Source organism: Arvicanthis niloticus, chromosome 22 (genome assembly GCF_011762505.2).
Source record: "Arvicanthis niloticus isolate mArvNil1 chromosome 22, mArvNil1.pat.X, whole genome shotgun sequence".
Taxonomy (NCBI): Eukaryota; Metazoa; Chordata; class Mammalia; order Rodentia; family Muridae; genus Arvicanthis; species Arvicanthis niloticus.
Window position 1 is genome coordinate 44454045 of NC_133429.1, and position 24908 is coordinate 44478952.

Consider the following 24908-nt stretch of genomic DNA (forward strand, 5'->3'; position numbering starts at 1 on the left):
ATGACTCTAACTTGAGGGGCTAGGAGGGACACACTCTGGGATGTGCACTGTAAGCAAGCATAACACAGCTGCTGGGCTTTCTCAGCCTTCAGAAAACCCTTCAGAAAACTCCTGCATCTGCCCTGCTCAATTCTCCCAGCCTCTCCTTTCTATGAACGCTCACCTTGCTAGGACGTCCTTGAATCTGGAGGTTTTGTTCTTTCTGTAGCTTATTAGGAGATCTGCAACAGACCAAGGCAATTTCTCAGTGAACGTTAGAAGGGAGCCAGTCTTCAAACCCAGTAGCACCCTGGGAGGTGAGGGGCAGCTGTCCTGTTGACGACACTTGGAATATACCTTAGAGTCACCCCTCAATATCTACTGGGATGGTCCCTAGGTCACTCTCCACAAGATATCCAAATCTGAGCATAGTCAAGCCCCTTCTGTATAATCCTGTGCACACCCTCTGTATACTTTAAATCCCTACACTAGTTATAATATCTAGATGCTTTGCAAACAGTTGCCGTGCTGTGTTGTTTCAGGAACAGTGGCAAGAACAAAGTCTGTATGTGCACAGTACAGACACATTTCCCCCATCAGAATATCTCCCAGCCACAGCTCACTGGATCTGTGAAACTATGGAAACTATGGATACAACACAGAAGGCCAACTGTACGTGCCGAGTTCTGCTTGCCCTGGAGCAAGGGAAATAGCTTCTAAGTGATGAAAGTATAACTTGCCGTTTGGGACCTCCCAGTGAGACTCTCCCAGACCGCCTCTCCCTGGCCCTTAGCAGTAGAGGTGCCCATGGGCAGGGAGCAGCAGTAACTGAGCAGAAAGGTGGCTTTCTTTTATTTTGCTATATTAGCATTACCAAAGAAACTGCTCTGTGACCACTGGATAAGTCCTGGATATGTGCTCCCAGTGCCCATAGAGCCCCAGAAGGAATTTGAATCAGCCCAGGACAGATCCCTCAGGCTGGGCTGTCATGACTGTAGAACCCCTCTTGGCTAAGGCTGAGAGCCAGCCATAAGCAGTCACCAGTCAATCTTTCAAACTTTATTTTTGTACTGGTTTTTGCTTGCTTTGTTTGTTTGTTGTTTGTTTGAGCACAGCTGCCAGTTTTGAACCCACTCTTGGGAAGTCCAAGCCTAAAACACAGTGAGTATAGACACTTGCAGGCTTGACCAGTTCATATTTTTATAACAAAGTTTGGCTTCTAGCTTCTCAGTTAATGGCTCTTGATAAATATTTTCTCATTTGTGCCTAAATGCCAAAAAATTTGAAGCGGGTGGGTGGACATTGGACAGAACCTGTGGCCTGGTGCTTGCAGCACCCAGATCCTAAAGACTGATATCTTTGCAGGAAGACTAAATATGAAGGCGGAGTGATAGGCCGTCAAATCTAAACAGAAACTTGTCATGAGTTTACAAGAGGAACACACACCCGGTTACAGTCCGATATGTAAAGTACAATTAGCCATGTTCCCCATATCCGTTCCTCTCCCATGGCTCACCCAAACATAATTATATGCTCTCAAGCTGCCAGAGGACACTGTCACCATCAAGACTTTGCTCACTAGTTAAAGTCTTACAGGTGAGAGCAAAGAACAGAGCTTAGCTGGCTCATGGTCCCCCATTGGGTGATGGCCAGGCTGGTACCAGTAGAAGGTCTGAGGTGATACACAGAGTGCTGGCCACTCGCTGGAGGTGCTCAGAACCAACCGCTCCTGACACTTTACTCAACAGGGGCTGGGGGAAGCTGGAAGCCAGAGGACTGGAAGTGGTAAATTACAGAATTGGTACAGAAATGTATCACAGCTCCATTGAGTTCAGAGTGCAGGGATTTAGGAGCAGGCTCCTGACCAAAGTGCTCAGAGATCACTGAGCTCCAACTTGGGCACTGAGGCTTGGCAAGAAGAGCCTGCAGGCAGGCCAAGCCTCCACAGTTGCCTGTGGCTGGTCCTGAAGGATCCCACATGAGGCTTTAGGCTGAAGTTAGACTCTCTATAGGGAGAAATGTGTGCATCCTTTCTGCTGTCACAAGACACGAGTATACATACATTTCTCAGCAACTTGTTTTACTTGCTTACTTTGTCAAAGCTGCCTCAGATTCATAAAACATAGACTTCATTCTGTTTTGTTTGTTTTTTTAAATGACCGTGTCCAAACCAATGTACTCAGCAGTTCCTCTTGTGACATTCACGCTGTTTCCAGTCTTGGCCACAAGAAGTAATGTCAGTGTCTTGAGTTCTCTTCTCTGTGCATCCTGTGCACCGTCTTTGAATTTTTTTAGGCTATATTCCCCAAAGTGTGCTGGCTAAAGCGTCAAATGTGTAACTGTAATTTTAGTGGTTTTTAGATATGTAACTATGTCTATTAATTATGAGAATAACTGTTTTTACCCCATTGAGAATGACTACGTAATACGGATTTTTACATGTTTTCCAACATTACTTTGATTTTAATATACATTTTCCCAGCCTCTTGGTTGCTCAGTTTTTTCATGTTTATCCAGTGCTTAAAATTTCTACTATGGATGTGTCCTGATCCACTTTCCTTGGGACTTATTTTGTCTTGTTTTTGTTTCTTTTGCTGGCTTACCAAGGGCCTTTTGGGGCTTTGGTCAGTCCTACTCTGAGGACAAAAGTCAGAGTCACACGGATGTGAGATTTATCAGTGCTGACAGTGAGATCTTTCTATGAGAAATCATAAAATCAATGACTGTTTGAAAGGAGTCTCCCAGATCCCTTTCTTGTTCCCTTTTGACTCTCTAAATATTTTCACTCATAAAAGCAGTAAAAAGTGGGTATTTTTCATTCTGAAATATAACCTTGGAAGATTGAAGACGCAGCACTTTCTAGAACCTGTTCTCTGAACTCAAAATTCCCTCCGGAGTAAATCACCTCCATCCTCTCGTATGCCTGGTATTTGGGAGGGGAGGGTATCTAAACACTCTCCAGCTGACTCCTGAGAACTTACTATTAAACCTCGTCATTCAGCAAGCCATAAATAATCTCTACACTGCAGCAAAAACAGATTTCAGCTGTGTCTGTGAATAACAGGCTGACCTTAACATGGGGAACATGTTTAAGGACCATTCTTTCTGTAGAGGGAATAGCAATCTCTAGAAGTTTCTTACTTAATTCCACTATCTGGTAGATGGAATATCACCTAAAATCTGACCCACATCAATAAATACAGGTCCAGGCTTGAGTCTCTCGATCAGCAGTTCTCAACATCCTAACACTGAGACCCTTTAATGCAGCTCTTCATGTGGTAACCCCCAACCATAAAATTATTTTGACGCTACTTCATAACTGTAATTTTGCTATTGCTATGAACCTTTATGCTAATATCTGATATGCAGGATACCTGATATATAACCCCTGTGAAAGGGCCATTCGGCCCCCAGAGGATGAGATGCACAGGTTGAGAATCTCTGCTCTAAAAGAAACAATACGGGGTCCTGTTCTCCTTGGCCCTCATTGCTCCTTCAGCTTTTGTTCTGTTTTGCTTTTAAGAAAATCATCTTGTAAAATAATAAAAAAAAGATATAAAAGTGCAGGGTGTATGATGAGAGAATGTAGCTTCAATGTACCGGCGTCCTCCGCTTTATTGATTGACGAGGATGAGACCTGCCGGCCTTCGCACCCAGTCTGGCCTATTAATCCCAAGATCAGAGGATGAAAGAGAGAGAGATCAAAGGGAAGACACACGTTACATAGGCAGGGGCACCGAAATGCGGGGACTGGACGGGTTAGCAGCCAAACACTTTAATCTATGAGTGCCTCGTAAAGGAAGAATGTTGTAGTTCAAACAGAAAGGAGGACTTGTGTATATAGTGGAGTTTGGATTTGCTTGTCTACCCAAGGAAGCAGCGGGCAAGGCTTGGCATAGTTACACTGGGAGGAATGCAGATACTCACAGGCGTTTGGAATTTACAAATGTACACATGGGAAATAGCTGCTGGCCTTGTGCTGGCTCCTTGCTCTGCCCCATGAGAAGACAGTCCTGCCTCACTCCCCTTTGCCCTTCACGTGAGATCTCAGCAATGAGATCCTTGTAGGTCTGTCGTCTTGTAAAACCATCAGAAAGACGTAGACTTTATAACCGTTTGTTACGATTTTTTTTTTTATCTACTTTGTGTGCACGCATGCACAGCGTATGAAGGAGGACAGGCCATAACGCACAGGACAGGTTTCAAAAGTCAGTCCCACGAATGGAGTTGGCGGAAAGCCACTTCACCTGCTTGCCCGTTTCACAGCTCAGACTATGCACAATTAGTGATGTTCTTCCAAAGAAAACAGTTGGTTAGGGTTTTGTGTCTGGATACTTCGACTCAAGTCCAGATCACCCTCTAGCTATATAGTTGATTGTCCCTTAGACGGCTGTGTCCTGTCACATGCTAGGCACACACACAAAAAAAAAAAAAAAAAAAAAAAAAAAAAAAAAAAAGTGACTAAGCTCTACCTGGAAAATATCCTCAGTGTGTAGTTAGAAACATCACTGAAACCAGCGAATGCATTCAGGACTGCTAAGGGCTGCGGCATACCTAGGCATGGAATCCTCCAGGGTCACAGAGAAAGGGCACTGAAGGTAGCCCAGGAGGATGGTGGGAGGTATTCTGAGTCGACTTTGGCATACGTGGGCCATTGAGAGATATGAGAGGAACAGAAAGAACAAGGTAAACACCAGAAATAGACGCAGGAACCAGATGGTGGAAGAAAAAGGAAATGCCAGGAAACAGAGGGGGATATCGCACGTCAACAGCGATGCTTTAAAACTGCCTTGTGAGCCAGGTGTGGTGATGTGCGCCTGTGCTCCCAGCACTTGAGCGACCAAGGCAGGAAAATCATAAGCTGTAAGTCTACCTGGGCTACACAGCAAGACCTTACACGTGCATGTGTGTGTGTGCACGTGCGCACACACATACATACCAACCATTTGTATGTGTTCTGTTTTATTCTTGTTTATGAATACCCTGTAGCTATCTTCAGAAACACCAGAAGAGGGCACCGGATCCCATTAAAAATGGCTGTGAACCACTTTATGGTTGCTGAGAATTGAACTCAGGACCTCTGGAAGAGCAGTCAGTGCTCTTAACCACTGAGCCATTGTAAGACCCCCATCCCGCAAGGGGACCCTCTGTAAGACCCCCCCCCCCGCAAGGGGACCCTCACCCAAGTCCGGACCTGCACGCCCCAAGGACACACGAGAGACCTTCTTGATGCAATTGCAGAGGAGGTTTAATGACGAGGGCCCTCGGGCTGGAACATATCTCACACAGGAGATAGAGGTTCCGCGCGCCTGGACCCAGGGAACTTGGGATATTTATCGGTAGGGGTTGGGGAGAGCGGGAAAATTTGGCGCGGTTACATATGATTGGATATTTCAAACATCAGCAACTTGCAGAACTGGCAGAACTTGCAGAAACTCGGACCTCCCAGAAAAGGGAGGGAGAGAAAAGTAAACACCAGATAGCCCATTACTCACTTGGGCTAGTTTGGACTTGTCTGGGCATGCCCTTGTATGCCTTTATTTTTTGTCACCCTGCCCCTGCAGGGGCTTAATATTTTTATTATGACTATATTTAACAAATTGTTGGTGGTCTTTGCTGACCATGAATTTTTGTTATTGTTACAATGCTGCTTTCAAATTTTGTTCTCACACCATCTCTCCAACCCCTCTGTCTTACTCTTGTAGAATCCAAAAGTAATACCAAAACAATGAAGTAGAAGGAGGTAGCAGAGGCTGGGAAGGATGGAGAAAGGTAGAAGATGAGGGGTACATGGGTGAAACCAGACAGGAGTCTGCTCTGATGTCCTGTAACATTGCAGGATACGTATGCTTCAGGACATTGCATATTCAGATCGTTAGTAGAAATGACTGTGACTAAGTCTGGCATGGTAGCACGCACCTTTTAATCCCAGCACCGAAGATGCAGAGGCAAGTGGATCTCTGTGAGTCCCTATGAGCCTGGTCTATATACCAAGTTCCAGTACAAACAGGACTACATAGACCTTGGAGAGAGGGGTGGGGTGGGATTGTAAGTGTTCCTATCCCAAACAAGGGACAGGTGATAAAGCCGGTAGATCTGCCAGTTAACCTGTCATCTTCAGTATTTATTGATATTAATGATCATATCTCATAAATGTACATATTTACTTCATTAATTTTTTTTTAAACATCCACTTGTACTCATGGGTAAGAAGTGGGCAGAACTGGTAGCTGTTTCAAGACTGAAGTACAACAGAGACAGGCTGGCTGCAAAGACAACCTGAAATCTCAGTATATACTGATGTCGTGTAATCATTCGGCAGATGTCAAGGCTACACTATCAGGGCCATCTTCGTGGGCATGTGAACGGGTAGTCCTTGCAAAACCCCACTATGAGAAGGATAACATGTGTTTTGTGGTAACATCTGTTTTAGTGCCCTGGTCCCACCGGCTTGAAGTTTCCAATTCTGTACATGTATGTGTTTGTACATACATGTTGGTATGTGTATGTGTATGTGCACACGTGCCAGGTGCCTTTCTCAATTGCCTTCCTTCCTTTTTGTTGTTGTTCCTTTATGTTTATTTTACATATATGGATGCTTTCTCTGCACGTAGATCTGCATAGCACGTGTTTAAAGTGCACAAGGCGGCCAGAAGAGGGTGTCAGGTCCTCTGGAACTGAAGTTACAGACCTCTGTGCACCTCCATGTGGGTGCAAGGACTCAAACCTGGGTCCTCTGGAAGAGTAGCCAGTGCTCTTAACTGGTGAGCCACCTCTCCAGCCTCTCCACCTTTTTTTTTTTTTTTTTTTTTTTAAAGATAGGGTCTTTTGCTGAACCTGTAACTCAACAATTTGGCTACCAAGTGAGCCCCTAGGATCTTCTTGTCCCCACCTCTTGTCTGCTCTGAGGTGACAAATTCGCACTGTAGCGCTGGCTATCTTACACAGTTGCCGAGACCAAGCCTCCATGGCACACACTTTACTGACTGAGCCATTTTCTCAGCCCTGAGTTCTCAATTTCTTTTTTTTTTTTTGGGGGGGGGGGTTCGAGACAGGGTTTCTCTGTGTAGTCCTGGCTGTCCTGGAACTCACTCTGTAGACCAGGCTGGCCTTGAACTCAGAAATCCACCTGCCTCTGCCTCCCAAGTGCTGGGATTAAAGGCGTGCGCCACCACTGCCCGGCGAGTTCTCAATTTCTAAACAAGGAGTCCAGTGACTATATTTTGCATTGCACTCTAAAATGATAAGAACAGTTCCACCTATAATCACCTGATGCTGTGTGCAGTGCTGGCTTATGACATTGGTTTTCCATCAAGCACAATTTTTATAGGGACTTACGGGTAGCACGGAAGATACGCAGGTCCTCAGCTGTAATTGTGATAGCTTCTGACTAGGGATGAGTCACAGGCAAAAAGGACAGGGAAGACAGAAGCCTAGCCAAGCTTTCAGTAAAGAGCAAGGAAAGGAGATAGCCTGTGGGGTAAGAAGAGTCACTAAGAGCTAGAGGAGAAGTAAGAAACAGCAGGAGGCGGTCCTAAGAGCCAGGGTTGGGTTCCAATGCTACCAGGGGATTCAGAACAATGGCGTGTCCTGTAGAGATCCTGTAGACCAGTGGTTCTCAATTTTCCTAATGCTATAACCTGTTAGTACAGTCCCTCATGCTGTGGCCACCCCCCGACCATAACACTGATTTCATTGCTATTTCATAACGGTCACTTGCTACTGGGTGCGAATCGGAATGTAAATATCCGATGTGCAGGATATCTGATGTGTGACCGACCCTTGAGGGTGTCATGACCCAGTTTTTGAGAACCACTGCTACGCACTGTGTTGGCAGCAGCTGAGTGAAGAGGGAGACGAGTCGGGAATTCGGCACTGTTTGAGAGACCAGTGGGCAGAGAGGCAGTGGAGACAGTGAGTACGCATTGCTAGCGTGCTACAGCTCAGTAGAAGACAGTCTCCGGTGGGCTCTGGACTACCAGAGTGTTGAGTTGGCTTTGAGTTCATTTTGGGGGGGCTTTGAGCACACTCTTTTAAGCATGGTTTTATACCGTGGCAGAGACTGTCAGTGGAGAGAGAAGTTGACAATCCAGGAATAGAAACAGTGATACTGGGAGAGCGCTGAGGTGGTGCGCGGGCAGACCGGCCAGAGCAAAAGAGAAGAGGAGAGCGGGAACTGACCGCTTTCCAGTCGGAGGGCTCTCTTACCTGTGACGTCAAGTGTGCTAATGCTTTACTGAACAAGCCCTACCTCTCCATTTTGCTCTCTCTCTTCCTCGCTGTCCGAAGAAACTCCCTGGAACTTCCCTTACCTGCTCTCTTATTTAAAAAAATATTGACAGGGTGCCTGCTATGTGACCTGCACAGAGGTGAGAAGCCTACACTAGACTTTGACCTCCTGATATACTTAGGGCCTGAGTCCAACGTCTGGGAGGCCACACAGGCTCCTCCAGGATGGGGGTTAGGGGAACAACACCGAATAGCACTTAGGTCTTCCTCTTTGGGGAGCTGACACCCCAACCTATTCCTCCCTTCGCTCACTATCTTTTCCTCCCTTCTAGCATATCTGGCTCTCGGGACACAGTAAGATAAAATCTGGGGGCCAGGTAAAAAAGAAGAGATAGACTAGCAAAATTAAGCAACATTTGGGGAAAGGACACTGGGGAGTGCGCCACATAGCAACTTCCATTCCAGCCTCCAGGAGTCCAGGCTCTGCCTTCTGCATTGAGCTAAGGTCTTAAGCTAGGCTTCCTGGCCTGCTTGCCCCATTAATGGTCTCCAAAGTCCAACATCGTCTGTCAGACCCCTTGCTCATTCTAATAGCTGTTCCCTACTGATAATTAAGATAAAGAAGGTTGGCCGGGCAGTGGTGGCGCACGCCTGTAATCCCAGCACTTGGGAGGCAGAGGCAGGCGGATTTCTGAGTTTGAGGCCAGCCTGGTCTACAGAGTGAGTTCCAGGACAGCCAGGACTACACAGAGAAACCCTGTCTCTAAAAAACCAAAAAAAAAAAAAAAAAAAAAAAAAAAAAAAGATAAAGAAGGTATGCAGTGATGCACAGTGATTTGTGAGTGGTGGGGCAGATGGTTGTGTTTACAAAAGTTCGCAAGTTTTTTTTTTTTTCTAAGAAGAAAACTTTACCACATCTTAGGTAATAAAAGGCAGTATGGAACTTCATAGCAAGGGGCATCTTCCCAGAATGCGCTCCCCTAACCTTTCCTGTTTCCAAAGCCAAAAATTCTCTAAAGGCTCCAATATGTTTGTGGTCCCAACCTGTTCACCTCCACTGGTTCCTATGATGGGAGCCAATGGGACACAGATGGCCAAGAGTCAAAGATGGGGCCACAACCAATAAAGCCACTCAGGGGTTGTTTCCAAGAGGGAGGATGACTCCCCAGGCCATGCTGGTAGAGAGTCTGCAAGGTGTTCCTCAGAGCTTAGGAAAGACTCTTGACAGATTCCTAGATCTCCACTCAAAAGCATGAATATCGGGAAATCTGGGGACGTAGTTCAGCGTTGAGGTGTTCACCTGGCATACACAAGGTCCTCACCTCAATCCCCTGTACTTGGGTATAAAATGTGCTGAGAGGTTTATCAGGTCTGAGGGCTCAGGCCCCAGTGCCAGGGAGCTGTGAGGGTTAGTACAAAATGTCATTTCCCCAAGCCACTTCCATTTGTCATAAATACGACCACCTTCTGCCACCACCAACCACTGGAAAGGGGCTGTCAGGTGTCGGGTACCACTTCAGGGAGTTGGGATTATGTCTCGGTGACAGAATGCTTGCCTACTGTGTATGAGGCCCTAAGGTCAGTCCCTACAGCAGTGAAATGTCGGAGCACCAAGTACCAGAGGAAGAGCCAGGAAAGGCCCCTCATGGCTGTCAACCTCGCTGTAGGCATCTGCTTGGGGATTCTCCCTGGTGCTGAGAGGGCAGGAACTCTTGGGTAGGTTTTTTTGGAATGTATGAGGTTTATGAGCCTTAAAATGGTAGGATAGTTGTTCCTCGACCCCAGCTTATAAGCTTAGAAACTGTAGTCTAGGCCAGAAGTGTCCAGCTTCTAACAAGCTTGGCAATCTAATTACAGTGACAGTTCTGGTAGAAAGCCTGGAGTAAAACCCGAGACTCAGCATTTTCTTCCATGTTCCGGAGTGAGGCTGGTGCCGCAGCTCACTGATCCTTGAAGTCCCAAGAGTCTAGATTTGCACTGCCCAAGTACGTCAGATACAAACCACCTCAGACTCCTTTAGGCTAAACACCCTTCTAAATGTAGTTCTCTGACTGCAGGTTAGCCTCAAAGCAAATGGTCGGTATACCCACGTGGCTGAGGGCAGCCATGTCGGACTTTGCAGAGAAACGTTACCATGCTCGAAGAAGGTTCAGCTGGACAGCCTTGAGTCAGAGTGGGGACTGTTGCAATGTTCCTGTTTATTCATTTGTCCAGCCCTTGAACATGAACTATATGTGGAGTTAGGTGCTTGTTGCCAGGGCATTAAGACAATGGGTCCAGGTAGCAGCAAAAGAAACAAACATCGTTCTGTGCTAACTCAAGACGTCAGTACCATAGAACAGAGATGCCCGCAACACAGCGAGGGATCCAGGGATGTTAGACGTGAGCCTCCCAGGCACGTGGGTGGTAGGAGAGGACATGTTGAATGGACTGTCAGTGGTTGTCACAGAGTCTTTATGAGTTTAGTTGCTAATGATGCATTTTTTTTTCCGTTCCAGGGCCATAATCATCAGGAATGGAGAAATCATCCCCATGTCTTCCGAATTCACCCCTGAGACTGAGCGCCAGAGACTTCAATACCTGGTAAGAGTCGTGTGGGTCTGGCAGAGGATAATGGTGGTAGGGATGGTGTTAGAGCAACGTGAGAGGAACACATTGCTATGACATGAGAGCAACCCCACCAAACAATCAAACAACATTCGGTATTAACTCCCACACACGCACCTTCCGGATCACACATCCTGGCTCTGTGTGTGACGACACACTCCACCACCATGAATTTATTATTGTGGCTGGCTAGCTTTCCCCCATCGGCAGCACGCTGTGTGCACGGCTTCCACTAGGTCAGTGTGCATGTGCAGATTCCTCCCTCGTCCCGCAGTCGGTTGAATGTATGCGGGTCTCGCTGTCAATCACATTACCAGAAGGAGCTTCTTCCCCTATGTATGACATGCCACAACTTCACACTCAAACAGGAAAGACTCAAGATCCTTGGGGGCCATGCGGGTGTCAAAAAAACTGTTTCTACACTGAAAATAAATTCTCCCTGTAGCCGCTCCTCTTAGGGGTGAAATAATAAAAGGGATTAGGAGACTTGTGCTCCCCCTTAAAAATCGACATTTTATGAAAAGCAAACTAAAGCTCTTTTCCTTGTCCTCAGACTTTAGAAAAAAAGGTGTTAGACATAGGACCTCAGATAAACGTAACTTGGGAGCTATCCCAAGTCCCAAGCTACCGGGGAGACTAAAGTCTCTGGACAGTAGCCCAATGAGTGTAGGGTCTGTGAAGAAAATAGTTTCCTGACAGGATTTCCATCAACCTGTAATCCTGTTCACAAGTTCTTTCCTAACTGGTGAGAGTCAGTTATTTTCCTCCAGTATGGGTACCAGAGATTGAACTCAGCTCATCCAGCTAGGCGGCAGGTGCCTTTACTGCTGGCCATTTCCCCACACTGATGAGAGTCCTCTGGTTGATTTAGAAGGTATTCCTGGACTTACTACACTCAATTCCCTAGTGAGAATTACATGACAAGCGGTGATGACTCACACCTTTAATCCCAGCACTCAGAAGGGAAAGGCAGGTGGATCTCTGAGGTCCAGGCCAGCCTGGTCTACAGAGTGAGATGTAGGACAGCCAGGGATACACAGAGAACCCCTGTCTCACCTGTCTCAAAAAAAACTAACCAACCAAGCAACCAACAAAAAGCTCAACAACATCATCATGACTAGTTACCTGGCAACTAGTAAGTATGTGATATCAGGAATCCCAAACTAGTCTTTTCCCCAGTTTGTGTTGTGTTGTATTTGGTTGGTTGTCGAGACAGCCCAGGCTAGCCTCAAACTTCCCTCCACATCCCTGCCTGTGTAAAAATTGCTTATTATGTTGTTATATAATACCAAAATAGTTCAACAAAACAAACTTGATGAAGCAAGGACTTATCTTGGCTCATGTTTCGATCATGGTGGGAAGTCACCAGGGTGAAGGCTTGAGGCAGCTGTACATCCACAGTCAAGAAGCAGAAAGAGGTGAACGTCAGTGCTTGGGTCACTGCCCACATTGTTTTGTCCATCAATGAGAGAAGGTCTTCCCATCTCAGTCAGCCTAATCTACAAAGTCCCTCACAGACATGCCCATTGGTTTGTCTCCAAGTGATTCCAAATCCCATCAAGTTGATGGAGTAGCCATTACAGCCCCTTGCCCAGAGGTGTAATCCTGATTTCTAATGCTGCTTTCTGGTGTTTGAGGTAGAATGTTCTTGAAGCTACCAGTGGTGGAGCCTGAGTTTCAAGAGGCTTGCCTTCAGTCCCAGTTATGCTGTTCCCTGACTGGATAGCTTTGTGCAAGTCTTCGGACCTTTCTAGACCCTCTTTTGTCACGTGTGAAAGGTAACACTAGACAGGAGGGCCACCAAGGTCCTCTGAGATACAAAGGTCATTCCCAGCAGAGTTTATAATGGCTTGCCCATATGGCTTTCTCTGTCACCCAAGGCCATGAAAATGATCTTAGCATAGACCTTGTCACCTACCTAAAGCTTTGAGCTGCCTACCATGTAAAGAATGTAGCCAGACGCTGGCAGACTTAGATGCCCGACTGCCTTTGCAATACCAGTCTCCCTTTTGCCACTACCACTAACACCCCCACCTACCCCCACTCCCCCACCTCCCACCCATGTTTCAGCCAGATCGCTCGCATTCCTTGTCAGCTCACACCACTGACTCACTGACCTATATCTCTTTGGAAATGTCCTCTGTTTAGACAGCTCTTCCTGTCCACCAGAAGAATTCCCCCTCATCCTTTCTGATGCTGACACAAGAGACACTTCTGGGAAGTGTCCTCTAATCTTCCCAGAGAGACAACCCCCAGTGCTGGTACAGCAGTACTTGGTGACCTGCAGTGTGGCTTTCAGGATTTTATACATACTGGGTGGTTTGTTTGTTGTTTGTTTGGGGTTTTTTGTTTGTTTTGTTTTGTTTTTTTTTTTTTGTTTTGGTTTTTTTGTTGCTGCTGTTGTTTTGTTTTCAGATCTCTAGCTTCCTCTCCAAATTGAGTTCTGGAAGGCAAGGTTCTTACTTAGTCACCCCATTGCAGTACTCAGCCCAGCCGCTGGCACCGCACTGGCTTGGTGGGTGTGCATGAAAGAATGTTGGGCCTCCCCTGTCCTCCATGCAGATGGCAGCAGGCAATTAGGTATTTGTGACCTTTGCCTTCTCTCCACTCTTAGCATCTCTGTCCCTCCACATCCCCCATTGAAGTTCACCTCCTAAGGAAGCAACAGATAGTAAAAAGTTAATTTCTTACGCTTTTACATTTTCAAATAATATATTTTATTTTTTAAAAAAAATGAAACATGGAGGGTCAATTTTGAAGGAGGACAGGAATAGCTGAAATTCTTTGGGGATGCCGAGGATAAGATGCATGTGATTCTATGACTTCCATAAGGCAAGTTATTGATGGGCAAGCATCAATTGTGGGGATAGAAAACCTCTGAAGACTGTGACGGGATTAAACAAAATGATATTCAGGTTCTTTTGTGTTCTCCAGTACTCATTTAGCTCCTGTTTGATAAATCCAAGTCTCGTTCCTTCAGATACGTCTTAGTCTATCTGGGCTGTTAAGACAAAATACCATCAAGTAGCTGGCATCTAAACAACAGAAATGTATTTGTCACAAGCCAGAGGCTGTGAAGTCTGGGATAAAGGCCCTAGAAGTTTCAATGTTTAGTGAAGGCCCTCATCCTGCTCTATAGATAGGCATTGGGGTGGGGGGAGGGGACTTATATGACAAAGATATTCTTGGAAGCCTCTCTGCCCTATCCTTAAGCTATAGCTGTGCTTGCACATGCACGTGCACACACGCTTGTACATACACACATACACACACACACACACACACACACACACACACACAGCCTTGCCTTTCTATACCATCACGAAAGGATTTGGCTCCAACTTATGAAATCTGAAGGTGTATGAAAATTCATTCTAAAGCAAAATCCTACTGACCTGAGAGCCACTTTCCTCTGCTTTATTTGGCACCCACTTCTGATGTTTCTGAGATAAAGGGATATTTTGGAGTCTGTCTTGACCAATAGGGGAGGATGCTATTGGTCCACAAAACTGGGCCTAATGCTTAATTTATAAAAGAAGAGAGCACCGTCTTCTTAATCCACACACCCAAAGCAGATGGATTTATTTAGTTTATAATTAAAACTCCCTCTCCCACATGAGGAGTGGGCACACTCAGACCCTAAGCACCCTGTTGGCCCAGCCTGTTGGCCCTTCAAGTTTAGGAATATGTGCTCTGAAATGACCTGCTCCAGGCATAATAATCGTGCAGAACAACTGTCCGTAGCAAAGCATTTGAGGTTAAAAATATTTGTAACGTAACACAAAATCTGTATGTTAATATTTTTTTTTTTTGGAATTAGAAGGTTGATATATAAAGTCTTGAAAATATTTTCAAGTATGAGAGGAAAATCACCCGAGTGTGGCACAGACTTCTCTCAGCCCAACCCCATCATGAGCTGCGCAAACTCAGTCCTCTCTCATGACTTGTTCTGTATTAGAAATGAAGAGCAGCCCCTTGGCTATGGAAAACATGGACATTCTTCAGCTTACAGTGCAGCGATGTCCACTTATAAGCCCATCGCAGCCGAACAGATCTAAGTCAAAATGCAACCAATATGTCTCATCTCCCAAACATTGTAGCCAAACCCTGCCAACTTCAACATGCCCAGGACAGGTACATACACACACACACACACACACACACACACACACACACCCCTGCCAGCCCTGACAGCTTACTGTGATGGGGCACATCTGTAATCCCAGCACTCTGGACACAGAGGAAGGACAGTCTCTGCTAGATGGAGGCCAGCCTGGGCTACAGAGTCAGACCCTGTCTCAAAATAAATAAACGAACGAACAAACAAACACCAGGAAAGTCACCAACTGTGTGTTTCGGAACGTAATAAAGAGTGGTTATCTCAATTGTTTTGCCTGTGCTAGTGAAAGTAAAAACTGGAACTGTTGTATGTGTTGTGTTTTATTAAAAAAATAAATAAATAAGGAGAGAAGAAATATGTTTGGTGGACGTGTGGTCAGGTGTGGGGGAAAAGGGATGCTTCCGAGGCCCCATGCTGAGGCATCCCTTCCCCCTGAGGGACCAGCCTCAGGATGGTACAGTATAGAATAGAGTTTATTCAGGGCATGGGGAGGGGAGTTGAGAGGATAGTAGAGACAGAGAAAGTCAGAGAGAGAGAGAGAGAGAGGAGGAGGAGGAGGAAGAGGAGGAGGAGGAAAAGGAAGAGGAGGAGGAGGAGGAGGAAGAGGAAGAAGAAGAGGAGGAGGAAGAGGAGAGGCTGGCCATGGGAATGGGGAGAGAGGGGGAAGGGGTGAGAGGACAACTGAGAGAGAGCAAGAAGGCAAGAGAGCAAGGGGGGGGGGACAAGCAGCCCCTTTTATAGTGAGTCAGGCACACCTGGTTGTTGCCAGGTAACAGTAGGGCGGAGCCTAGACTAAATGCTAACAGTATGGATGTGATTTATGCTATCATGGAGTAAAAAATAATATTATGTCCTGCCATTGTGAGCCAGGGGCTAACTGTACGGTGAATCACCTTATAGTTTTAATTGCGCATGCTTCTGCTGGTTTTTTTGTGAACATCCATTTGCCCGATCTCGTTACAAATGGTTGGCATAATGATAGTTGGAATTTCCTTTCCCTCTCGTGACCTCGCCCAACAATGGAAAATCAAGCACCTTCCTCTTTCTTAGGACCAATCTAATTTTATGTTCATATTGTGCGAAGGATAAGTATTTATGATGGAATTGTCAGGACGTCGAGGGCCCTTGGTGACTCGCTTTCAGTAGCTCTCTGCAGTCCCAGGGCTGTCTGGCTTGGAGAGACGGATAATGAGCTTTGAGGAGTGGGCATGGTGGTCAGAACCCTTTGTGCACCAGCCTTTGTGATGCACAGTGGAGAGGAATTCCCTTGGTATGTACAGCCGGGATGCTTGGGGGATTACGGAGCTGGAAGCAGATCGTAAGATCCGCTTGATGAATGTGACAGGCATGTGAATTCCGTTCCGTCTTGCATCGTGACCTCAGGGGCTCTTCTCACGACCCTTGAGTAACATGGACTTTGTTTCACAGGCTCTCTGGTGAGGTGACTAATAGATCAGGCTCGTGGACTTGACGTGCACACACAAAACGTGGCATGCGTATGACGAAGTAATCAGGGGCCCTGTGTTCTTAACCCAGCCACCAGGGAGACCCGATGAGCCTACGGGCGTGGATGAGCCTGCTTCTTCAATAGCGGGTTTATATGGTTTTAAGGGGGCTTTCCTTTGTTTGTGGGTTGGTCTTTAAGGTGATTGAAGCTAACCTTGTTCAGAGAGAGACAGAGCGGAGCTAGGTGAGGGGTCTGGCTGCTGGACGTTTGTCAGCAGAATCAAGTGTTTTGTGGCCTCTAGAAAATCATCCAGCCTCTGCTTCCAGTGGCAGCTAGAAATAAATCACCCTCAGGAGACCTCAGTACCCCAGAGGTACGAGAGAAGCCCCGCCCCCTCCATAAGCCCTGCCCCTTCCATTCTGCCTAGACATCTTTATAAACTCCGATTTGATCACATCAAGATGTGCTGCTCTCAGCAAGCCTTCAAAAAATGCGCTCCTGTGCTCGAAGAGCCCCGTGCCTGCGGCTGTTCTTCATCGAGGGCAATGTGCAGACAAGATGAGAGTGAAACTTCAGATATGCACTTAATGCACGCAGGACAGCATCCTCTGGGGTGGCTGTGGTATCTTACAACCATCCCTTCTCCAGCCTGCTCACATGTGCCTGCTACCTCTCTGGTGCTGGGCGTTAGAAGGCTCCCAGTGACTTGCATCGTGCCTCTGAGTTTGCTGAGACTTTTTATGCTCAAGAGTTATTGTCATAAATATATTCCTTAAGCCTGGACCTGCTTTACAGACAGGAGGCTCCAATGGGAAGTTCAAGTATGCCTGTGAATGAAAATGGCAGGTGTCCCACTTCAACTTGACAGAAGGTGATTCAAACTAGAGACCTTGTGTGCTAGTGGTTGCTGCTGCTGCTGCTGCTGCTGCTGCTGCTGCTGCTGCTGCTGCTGCTGCTGCTCAGAGTCTTCTCTCTCAGATTGTGCCATAGCAGAGCGTATGAATTTAGGGATCGTGGAGGACACCATAGTAATTCCAACGTCCTTGGCAGTTTAACTCTGTCTCATGAGATTGATTACATGTGAGTTCAGGTTTGCTAATTGAACAGTGACAGGCTAAAAACCACCCCACTGTAGCCTGGGGTTTTTATATTTTTTATAGGTCCCAGGGAGAACGTGGATGCATCATCCTTTCTTGAAATACACATATGCCAAGCAGAATTTTTACCAGTTTGCAGTCCTGTTATAGTATACATATTCAAACTTGGTTCTCACCACACTGAGATGTGAGCACAGTCACACGTGTGCGACGGCCGCCCACATGTGGATGTCAGAAGATGGGGTCAGCGCTCAGTCCTCACCTTCCACCTTGCTTGGGACAGGGTGTCTCTCCATCGTTTTTTTCAAGGCACATGTGAGCCCTTGAGCTTCCAGGGATTCTGCTGTCTCCACCATCTCCCTATGGGAAAGCCGGGATCGATTTGCAGATGCTGAGGCTAAACTCTGGCTTTTTACTGTGAGCTCTGGGGTTTCAAACTCAGGTTCTCACACTTGTGTGGCAAAGTGCTTCACCCCCAACACCGAATCAACTTCCCGACCTCATTCTGAGATGTTTGTTTGAGACAGGGTTTCTTTTTGTAGCCCTGGCTGTCCTGGAACTCACTATATAGACCAGATTGGCCTCTAACTCAGAGACATCTGGCTGCCTCTGCCTCCCCAGAGCTGAGAGTAAAGGTGTGTGACACCATGCCTAGCCAGTTTGAGATTTTAAAGGACAAACTACGTGGTAAGAATTCCTCATGAAAGAATCTAACACATGCATATTAAATGTGAAATCAGCTATTTTTTTCATTTTTCCTTATCCGACCCTCTCAAACCAAAATATTCTGTCCCTACTCTGTAAATGAGGAGGCCAACCTTGGCTCTGGAAGAGCCATCTCATGTAACTGTAGCGCGCCTGTCAGCGATGGCCAGGGGCATGACTGACATTACTCACTGAGTTTCTACCAGGATGTACTGTCTAATCGTCTTGAATTATACTACTTCTAACCTGATGAGAATTTTTTTCCTTTACGGGCAAGAAAAAAAGAGAGATCACCCAATGAGTGTTTGCTTGTTTTTATGGAAACAAAAGATCTCTGGTAGCCAGTGAAATTCTCCCTTTCAAATTCTGAGAGGTCCGGATATGGTTTTGGTTTTGTTTTGTTTTGTTTTTGTTTGTTTTTAAATGAATCTCAAAGCTGCAGTTCGAGTTATCAGAAGAATACCTGTAGCGGAATCTGCCATTCTGTTTGATGCATGAGTGTTTTAGCCCCCTGTATCCTACTGACGGAAATGGAAACCAGAGGTCTTTTTAAGAAGGGTTTTTAAGGCGGCCACTCCTGATGCAGAGGGCGCCATGGCCCAGCAGCTGTATTCTTAGGTGTCTGCCTCAGAGATTTGTGTGCACATGCTCGTGGAAACATTAGACTGTGTGGAGTGTTGTTTGTCACAGTCCAAACTGGTACCTGTCCAGCTGCCCACAGAAAAGGGAATGAGCTGTAATGGTGACTTATTCAAGCATGGAATGCTGTGTGGTACCAAGAATGAAAACAGTGTAACAGTGTACAAGACGGGTCTCAAAGACGTTGAATTACTCCGCCCCCACCCTGTCCCCCACCCCGCCCAGCGATGGGATTAAACATGGGTCCTCAAGCACCCTAGGCAAGGATTCTACCACAAACCTGAGTCCTCAGACCTAACTTGTGACCGAGGGGACTACAAGAAAGTACAAAATGGGATAAAGTGCTTGCTGAGCAAGCTCGAGGATCTGAATTCAAATCCCTAGAACCCACATAAAAAGCTAGGTGTGATTTCATGTGCACCAGGGCTGTGGGGGGACAAAAAATGGAGGATTGCTAGCATTCGGTGACAGTCTAGTCTAGCTGTAGGTTTGATGTCAAGTCCCTCCTGCCGGTGAAGCAAAGTCTCCCAGATCCAAGGAGAGACTCCAAGCATCCGAGGTCAAGAGCAGTGCAGACACTTCTCGCTTTTATTGTTAAAGCAAGCGGACTATGAGGAGGTGTTTACAGTTAACGGATCCAGCGAGGGAATGCACCTGGTGTTGGGTCTTACGAGGATCGTCTTTGTTTCTATGAAGGGGCCAAGTCTATTCCTCACGTCTTTCCTTTTCCCACAGAGACAGTGTGGGAATGAGATGCACTGGGTCTCCCCTTCATGTCCTAGCTTTCTCGTAGTTTACGTAATCCCTTCTAGAAGGGACCTGTGGGAAGAACATTCTGCCCTCCGACCCAACCGTAGTTCCCAGGAAGCTCGCAGCTTTCTTAAACAGGCTCGCACAATTCGGCGAGAATGAAAGGAAGAGTGGGGACAGGACACTGACCACAGTCCTTCAGCCTCCGTACATGCATGTGTAGGCACATGTGCACACGTGACACCCCCACATACATGTATGCACATAGGGCACACAGATGTGAGTTTGAAAACGGGCAGATTCAGTCTAGAAGGGGGAATGGTGCTTCCCTCAGGAAGCCACAGGGATTGCACGGAGTTGTGATTACAGGGGAGGCTGTTCCAAAGCGGCTGGGAGTGGTCCCTTTTAAGTGCTAGCTACATAGGTTTGTTCGGTTTGTGAAAAAAATATCACCCTGTCAGTGTACGATATAAGCCCTTTACAATATATACTATACTTCATTGAGATGCTTTGGGTGACTGTGTCTTTTATTCATGTATATATTATCCTTTTTAGGAGGAACTTCTCAGTATCCCTCCTGTCTCCTCTTTGCTCTGCACTGTGCTCTTAGGGACACCTCTCAGACTCCTCCAGGCACTGAGCTGTGCTCTGCTTTCTTGTATATGTGGTCTGCACTGGTGCCAGAGAGCTTGCCTGAACAGCTCTTGAGAACCTTTCAGAGTCAGTCAGTCTGTCGGTTTGCTGTTTCGCTGTTTCATCTTCTTCTCCTTCTCCTTCTCCTTCTCCTTCTCCTTCTCCTTCTCCTTCTCCTTCTCCTTCTCCTTCTCCTTCTCCTTCTACCTCCTCCTCCTCCTCCTCCTCCTCCTCCTCCTCCTCCTCCTCCTCTTCCTCCTCCTCCTCTCTCTGTCTGTCTGTCTCGCATCGCCCTTCTCCATCATGGAAATCCCACTGTCTCCCCTTAGTCTCTGGATGTAACGGTCATTTTGCTGGCAAAAGCATCCTCCCATCTCCCCCACGATGTGAGCTCTAAGCAGCGGGGCCTCTACTTTGACTGATGACTTGTGACGGACTGTGTGTTTCTTGTATAAATGCCGTTCTCTGGATATCCCCCACCCAAACCTGATACAGTGTCCTTTCAGCCTGAGTCCACTCACTGACCATGTGACCACAAAATACAAAAAAAGAGATCTTTTCATTCCAAAGCAGAAGAAAAGGGAGGAAAGTATATTTTCTTTCTAGAAGGTAGCTTTGAGTAGCCTCAAGACCCATTGCCTATCCACCGGAAGCCCGCAGTGCTGAGCATGTGGATATATATATATATATATATATATATATATATATATATATATCTCAGGTATACAAATATTGAGTATTACCTCATTGCCCTTCTCTGCTCCTGTGACCAGTCATGGTTCCCCTCCCTGGGATATTTTGGCTTCCATTTTTCCTACTCTGCCAACATCCTCAGAGCTCCGCTCAGCCAGTAAAGGTTGTCTCTTGACACCATGTCCTGACCTGTGTGGATACTTGATCCTTCACCAAAAAAGAAAGATATAAAATATATTCAGCATATCAGATAATTACAAAATGTTCGGGAAAGTGCCCATACACTTTGTAGAAAGACATGGGTCTTATACGCTTGATCCCACCTTGGGTTTGGTCCACATTTTTGTTTTGTTTTCAGTTGTCTTATTGAGGCAGGCTTGCTCTGTGTAACCCTGGCTGTCCAGGAACTCACTGTAGAGACCAGGATAGCCTCCAACTCAGAGATTCACCAGCCTTTGCCTTCTGAGTCCTGAGACTAAAGGCGTGGGTCACCACACCTAGCTTTACAAGTTAGCATCCCTATGAAAAATGTGCCTTGGGGGGAAAAAGTAGTAATATATGCATATTTATGAACTTCCCAGGTATGGGAAGTGGAGTGGACCATGCCAACATTATTCATGATTCTTAGAACTTAAGAACCAGGAAGTCGTTAAGTTTTATTGCTTGAAGCAATCTAACAAACTGTCCCACATTTTGCAGATTTTAAATGTTGAAGCTTGTTGCTTTGAGTAAAATTGAGATGTATTTAAAAAAAAAAAAAAAAGTCACTTGTGAAACACTGAACTCCAAAATGCTGGTATAAGCCATCCTTTCATCAAACCAGGCCAACACAAACGAAGCCATTCCAGTCATGACACTTGGGTGCTGGACAAGCTGGAGGAAGTTTCCAAATTCCCAACTTGTTTGGCCACTGTGTATTTGCCAACCAAATGACTCCCTCCCTGATGGCCTCTCAAGAATTTACAGGCTTTCTCGTCCCCTCGTGGGAGCCAGGCCCTTCCCAATGACTCTAGCTTTCCCTAAAATCATTAAAACAAGTCTCAGTGAAGCTCTTCCCAATGCTTTCAAACCTCACAGAAACCTTGGGTTTCTCCTAAAAAGTCACAGTTTGTAGAGGCTTCTGTTGTTTTCTCTTTAATGAAAGCAATCTGGGCAAAGGATCCTGGCCAGGGGTAGAAGAACACTTACCCATCGTACCCAGAGATCTAAACATAATCTGTGTCCAGTGGCAGAAACAACTTAATATATACTTTTAAAAGAAATGCTCGCATAACATTTTTATAATATGTTGATGTCTTTGGACACATATACTTATGCATGGTGCCTGTAAGACCTGTGAGTGTTAGTTTTTGTCAACTTGACACAAACTAATGTCCCCTGGGAAGAGGGACCCCCAACTAAGGAATTACATCCACTGAAATTGTCTGTGACCCCATTGGTGAGAGCATTTTCTTAGTTGATGATTGATGTGAGACGGCCCAGCCCACAGTGGGTACTGCCACTCCGGGCAGGTGGTCCTGGCTTATATAAGAAAGCAAGCCGAGCAAGCCATGGGGAGCAAGCTCAAACAGTGCTCCTCCATGATTTCTGCTTCAGGTTTCTGCTTGAGTTCCTGCCCTCAAGGATGGACTATGACATGAAAATGTAAGCCCAATAAACCCTTACTGCTCCAAGCTGGTTTTGGTCAGGGTTTGATTGCAGCATCAGGAAGCAAAATAAGATGCAGATTCAAAGTTTCACGGTCCTGTAAGAAATGAAACACTAACAAGCAGAAGCCCCGTCCTCTGAAACCCAGCACGTTGTAGGTTTTCTGTCTCATTTTAGCATCTTGTTTTCCCTTAAGCAGCCATGTTTGCTCTGTTCCTTGAGCTACACTGGTTTAGCACCCGTTAACTCCAGAGGATCTCCTCAGTGCAACTTGAGCGAGCAAAGCTCTGTTGGGGACCATTGGGTTGATCGCTGTTGTTGAAGCAGTGACTCTGAAGAGCAGCGAGTGATGAGGAGGTGTTACAGGCGCAGATGACTGCTCATAACTGCACAGCAGACATGGTTATGACAGAAAAGGCAGCATGCTGTGTGTGCTATGGCAATTATCAAAAGAGACAGAATAGTCACCATAGCGATCGTGAATCCAAAGGCGTGGCAAGCATACCAACGTGGGGTTAAATACAATGTCCCCCTCATAACCAAGATTCTTCCCCACACACGTTTTAACATAGACACAGGTGGAGTGTTTTACAGATGGGAGCATGTGCAAGCAAAAATGAATAGACATATGTGAAAACTGGATGAGGTTTTGTCTGCTATCCCTTTATGAGGGTCATAACCAGGCCCCTATAATGAAAGACATATTGACAAGAGATAATACAGAAATGTATCTGATACAGACATTATTTACACATAAGGTATGACACATAAAGATGCAGCACGTTCTAGGAGAATAAAGATTCAAAGAAACACGTAAATGTCTATCATTTTGCTCAGGTCTGATAAAACGTGGACATTGCAGGCTGGAGATTCAGCTCAGTGGTTAAGAGCGCTGTTGTGCTTGGGGGAGGTCCAGGTTCTCTTCCCAGCATCCGTGCTGGGTATCTCACAGCTGCCCGTGTAACTTCAGTTCTAGCCGACACCCTCTTCTGGCCTCTTTGAACGGCAAGTACACGTATGAGTCACGTACATACAGGCAGCCTCACATGCACATAAATCAGAGCAGGCATTCATGGGAGATTGATGGCGGGGTTATCATCTCATGGGATGATACCAGGAAAGTTTAACAAGACTTCTGACTTAAAAATAAAAAATATAAAGATTATGTATGTGTTTTATTTTGAGTGTGAGGGTGCAGGTATGTGGCGAGGTCAGAGGTCAGTGCTCTCCTGCCTCCTTGTGGAATCCAAGGATTGAACTCAGAATTGTCAGTCCTGTGCATGAGGTAGGTCCTCTGGCCTCTGACCCATCTCACTAGCTTGAAAGGTCTGTTTATTTACCTTCTGCTGTGGTACATCTCTCTTCAGAAGCAAAGATGTTCCTTCACAGTCAATATAGGAGGGTGTCTCCATGGTAGATATAGGAGGGTGTCTCCATGGTAGATATAGGAGGGTGTCTCCATGGTAGATATAGGAGAACGCCTTCATGGTCAGTATAGGAAGGTGTCTCGGTGATGGGAGCCTCATGACCTGCTACAGGGGAGAGGGGCCAAGGGAGAGAAAGAGAGTATGTTTCTGCCCTCTTCTGAGTGTGCCATATTCTAGAATGGTGCCTGTGACTCTATCATACTGACTTCCAGGGTGGTTGACAGGCACACTGGGGTGAATTCCTCCTGTGGAAAGAACCATTAATTAACTCTTTGGACCAAACTGGTTTTGTGGAAAGAGTGGGCTGGGCAGGAGTCAAACTGGTTTAGCCACCCACATTCCTGAAGTGGGAGTCAGTCAGCTGGCTGTAGAGGCTAGGCTTTGAGGTGAGCTGTAAGCCGGGGTTATTTAAGAAATGCATTACCCGTGATGCTCTCTTGAGACACAGGATGTGGTAAAAGCTGTGACCTTGACTCAGAAGTGAAACACAGTGAGAGCCATCGGGGGGACACGGTCCTCTGTTGATGGCTAGGGTTAGAATTTTTTAACCTGGGGATGGTGTAACAGTGACACAGTCCATAGAAACCATACTGCAAATCTTAAATTCTTTTTGGAGATAGAGGACCACTATATAGAGCAGGCTGGCCTGAAGCGTGTCATCCCCCTGCCTCAGCCTCATGTGCTAGGATTACAAGCACAGACCGAATTCAGCTGAATTTTGGATTTCTGTCTTTTTCTAGGCTAGAGATATGCAGTATTGCTCTATTATAACACTGGACAGCAGCAGCTGTAGCTAGCCTCAACTCCCAGGCAGCCATGAAACCACTGGGGCTCTCAGTGGAGACTCCACAGTTAGGATTGTCACTTCAGTCACTTCAGTGGGTGTACTGCAAGTATTCATACCTGAGTTCTTTCAGGTCCCCATTAGCTGTATA

General features: G+C 46.3%; 1 protein-coding gene across 1 annotated transcript in view; it reads left to right on the forward strand.

Moving 5' to 3' along the window:
• The window catches only part of Ppm1h (protein phosphatase, Mg2+/Mn2+ dependent 1H), a 257165-nt gene that overhangs the window by 160138 nt on the left and 72119 nt on the right, over window positions 1–24908 (forward strand). The window contains exon 5 of the mRNA XM_076920370.1: window positions 10707–10791. Within this exon, the coding sequence (XP_076776485.1) occupies window positions 10707–10791 (85 nt within the window). The remainder of the gene's footprint in view (window positions 1–10706; window positions 10792–24908) is intronic.